At 33.4% G+C, this 4,311-nt stretch overlaps 1 protein-coding gene across 1 annotated transcript; it reads right to left on the reverse strand.

Moving 5' to 3' along the window:
* Positions 1-473: 473 nt before the first annotated feature.
* On the reverse strand, positions 474-4,059 carry LOC120081363 (uricase / urate oxidase / nodulin 35; the record flags this gene model as incomplete). The annotated part of the gene is made up of 5 exons (XM_090310283.1): positions 474-771; positions 1,994-2,087; positions 2,201-2,374; positions 2,526-2,617; positions 3,937-4,059. Coding segments are annotated over 5 exons (567 nt in total), but the record flags the coding sequence as incomplete, so codon positions are not given.
* Between the last annotated feature and the right edge of the window lie 252 nt (positions 4,060-4,311).

Genomic DNA, 4,311 nt, shown 5'->3' on the forward strand with positions numbered 1-4,311 from the left:
CATCTCCATAAATAAATTAATAATAATTTATCGTCTATTTCGTAGGTAACTCCAATTAATTTTATAATTTATAAATATACATTATCAAATAAATTTTAAATAATTGTTTAAATTAAAATTCAATTTCTAAATCTGTTACCAAATATATTTATGAAAACGTAAAATACAATTTTATTTCATTGAATTCCTTATTTTCAAATTCTCTACCAAACAAGACCTAAATATCTAATTTCTACCAATTTAAAAAAAAGTACATGTCAATTATCCCAGAGTCGGTTGAACTTTGAAGATTTTGTTGTGTTATTCATACTTTTTGATGGGAGTGAAAATTGAGTTCACAAAAATTACTAAAATTAGCTCGCTTTGCTGTTCCAACTTGTTAAGACATTAGTATCCCCCTTTGTGATACCAAGAAAATCAAAATTTGATAAAACAACAAATAATAAAGAATATAAAAGGAAAAACAAGTTTCCTTAGGAAAAGAAGTTAAAATTTTATTATTAGTGTACACTGACAGTACACAAAACAGAAAATATCCACAATGTAACCACTATGATCGACAACACTTTAATTTAAATAAACATTTCTGAGTTTATTCAGATATATAATTCACTATTATACAAATGGAAAAGGCACGACAATCTGACTTGGAAAAAAAAAAAAGAAGCAGAAAATGCTTAAATTTCCTCACAGCTTCGAAGAGAAGCGGCTCAAGGAAGCTTCAATTGATCCATGTGGTTCATCTGTTGGCAGATACACATCATCCTCAAACTGCAAAACAAAACACCACCCTCATTCATTTCTTTTAAAAATACAAAGCAATATCAATGTTTGGTAAAATGCTAAGAAGCATTGACAATGGTTTTCGACACGGGTCAATCAGTGATTCTCTGTCACTTGTTGAACAAGTATTGGATTCTTGTTCGCACAATGAATGTGTTAGACACTAGAGTTGTATAGTCTACTGTGTCCGTGTCGTACTTCTTATGGATAAAAAGACTACTCAGAGTAACAATATTAGTATGGTATTTTGTGAACAAGATAGTGTAAGGATCCTAGTTAGGGATATTAGTATGGTATCGGTCAGGACATAAGGTAATTAGTTATGAAGTTAGTGTATTTGGTCATAAATAGAGGGAGCTCGAAGGTGTAAGGTACCTAGAAGGAGGGTGAGCGAGTCACAAAGGTATTTTGTGAAGTGATACTCGAGGAGGAGGTTCCAAATGCCTTTATACTTGCATTATCTTGTAATTATTCCATTGTATCTTAATATATTACAGATCTTGATTCCAGTTAGGAAGTATCCCAATAGAGGGATGGGGGAATTATTGAGTGATTTAGGGCTTGGGTTAAGCATACTCAAGAGGGAAGGTTCCAAGTACCTTAAACTTGGTTTATCTTATAATCCTTCATCCTTTGTATTTCAATATATTTCAAACCTGGATTCCCGTTAGGTGGTACCCTAACACAGTTCTTATATAATAGGAGACATCAGATATACAAGTGTAATAATTGGTAATTGACGCATGCAACATATGAGATTGTTTCAGATGGTAAGTTCACTATATATTTTAACCTGACGACTGCAGATTTAACCGACCTAAAAGCAAGATTTATACTCATTAAAAAGGTTGCGAATTAATGATGAAATTCTATATTCTAATCTTAAATCTGATAGAAAACTGATGGCCCGGAAACAACAAAAACAAGGCGAATGGAAGAAATTAAAAATTCAGGAGCAAAATAAGAGTGAAATGTAACACAGTTAATGGAACAATTTTCACTCTCTAAAGATGATGCAAGGATATGCTTCTTTGAGGAAATAAAGTAACAGAGGATGAAAAAAACCGAATTGGGAACTCTGCAATAACGGCAATTAATATAGCAAGAAGAAGAACTCAACATAAATTCTAGAGTGCAAGCAGAGTAGCGAAGAAATTACCATTAATGAACCTGGAAAAGGAAAAGGTAACCTTTGTAAGGAGATTCCTACCTTAACGATACTCTGATTATCTTTTGTTGATATGTTGACAGGTAAGAAGTGAAGATTTGGCATCTTCAGCCTCACTGATGATATAACTTGGAACCTAAAATAGTGGAAATTCAAAAATTATTATCAGAGAAATTAAAACATTTGCGGAAATTAGTGAGACTGTGCATTCACATGTGTGCATGTGCAAGTGGGAGGAATGAGAGAGACCTGCTGAGGACATTCTTTCCCATTTCATAAAGAGTGTATTGAACAGATGGGCTATAAACTCCCTCTTTTGGAGGACCGAAGAAGGTGTCAACTAATACTTTTTTCACATCAAGGTATGTTTCCGCGAAGTAACACTGCTTTTTAGGGATACCATAGAGAGAATCAAATGAATACCTGCATTAAAGTATATAAATTTTGTTTGTGAAACCCAACAAAGATACTTGGAATTTATTGCCCTTCTACCTGAACTATTAAAGCAGAAAAGCCAGAAGCTATATGAGATGTATTAGTTCTCAGTCAAAAGTCCGATCAATAGAAAATATACCTCCATGAAGCAGACACTTCGGTGGCCAATATCCTCTCTCTTGTCTCAGGAAGAGCTGTGTACTTATCCCTATGAAATCGCTCAAAACCTGACTGCTCACATAGTGAAGTTTAGAGAGAGAATCAGGAGAAACATGATATACTAAACCGCATATACAAGTAGTAAGTTTCTTGAAATTTCCATCTGCTATGTATTCTACAAGTTGATCAACGGCCAACTCTTCAATGAAAGAACATGTTACCCCAGGATGCACCATCCTCCTTTGAGTTAGATCAAAGATAATCATGACAGCTAAGGCCTCGTTTGGTAATTATTTGGTTTTTGATCTTTGGTTTTTAACAATGGCCTTGTTTTCTCACAATTTCTTAATCACAGTTTTCATATTTCATAAGTAAACGTTGGAATTCTTAGTCAATTCTAAAAACAAAAACAAGTTTTTGAGAACTATCTTTTAGTTTTCAAATTTTGGCTTGGATTTTGAAAACACTCCTAAAATATACTAATTCTTATTCTAGGGGCTGCCCCTTGATATTTGTCAAATTGTTTGCTCATATTGCCCCTGAACCGCAAGGACAATATGGACACTACTGAGTACCCTTGACAATTTCAGGGTACTTCTCCTTAAGCTTGAATAGATTCGAATGCTGATCAAGAATAAAGAGAAGAAGATTCAAAACAATTGTTCAAATGAGGTAGTTGATGCAGAAGTGGCTTCATTGACTGATGGAGGAAATAAAATACTTTCATTATTACCAAAAAAAAAAAAAAAAGATGAGGCCATATCTAGAATAAGAAAAGCTGGCACACCTCCGTTAACTCTCCTTCATGGGGCAGTGAGGGGGAGCCCCCTAGAAGGATTCATTTGACACCTATACTATTAGATTTTGTTTCCCCAAAAAATTCAATATTCCAAACTACCCTCTAACTTGAATTAGCAATCTCCATCACTGCATAACCAACTAAAGTATCCAATCGATCTTTGACTTCAACCTTGTAACCAGTTACCATTGTGTGTGTGTGTGTGTCTCCTTTAGAAAACATTTACACGTAGATGGCTATGAATATGGGTAAACGTGAGGTCATGTCATCATACACACCAAAAGAGAAAAACAAAATAAATGTATAAAAGATAAAAAGACAGAAGGAGGAACACCATGCAGCATTATTCTTCTATCATATTACAATGAACATGTAAGAATTGAAATTATTTAGTAAAATGAGAAAGCAGAAAATATGCATAACTTAAGCTCACAGGGTAAAAAGTGTGGAGATCTGTTATATTTAGCATCGACAAAAACATAAATAGTTCAAATATCAAACGGATTTTGAATTTGTTTAAAAATGACAACCTTAAGGCTGTACAACTATGTCCTTGAGTTCTAAAAATAAGTATACAAAAGAGTAGACTTACTTGAGTAGTCTTCAACAAAGATAGTCCCTCAATACCAGAGCTCACTTGTAAAACACCTGACTTCTTAAATATCGCCTCTGCAGTGTGCTTTTCAGATCCAAGTTTAAAGCCTTCAATCAAAAATTAAAATTAAAGAAAAAAAATAAGGATAAAAATAAGAACTCCGGAAACAAGTGCCTATTATTTAGATTCGACAAAAAATACCCACATGCCAAATTCTATTATACATTAAACTAGTTACAAAGTTTATCATAATACGTGCATTAAAGCACCAATTCTATTATACATTAAACTAGACACAAAGTTTATCATAATACGTGCATTAAAGCAAGAGATGAACATAAAATTTTACTGGAATAAGCCATCTGCTCCACA

Source organism: Benincasa hispida, unplaced genomic scaffold, assembly GCF_027475165.1.
Source record: "Benincasa hispida cultivar pf3 unplaced genomic scaffold, pf3_genome.v1.1 HicScf838, whole genome shotgun sequence".
Lineage (NCBI taxonomy): Eukaryota > Viridiplantae > Streptophyta > Magnoliopsida > Cucurbitales > Cucurbitaceae > Benincasa > Benincasa hispida.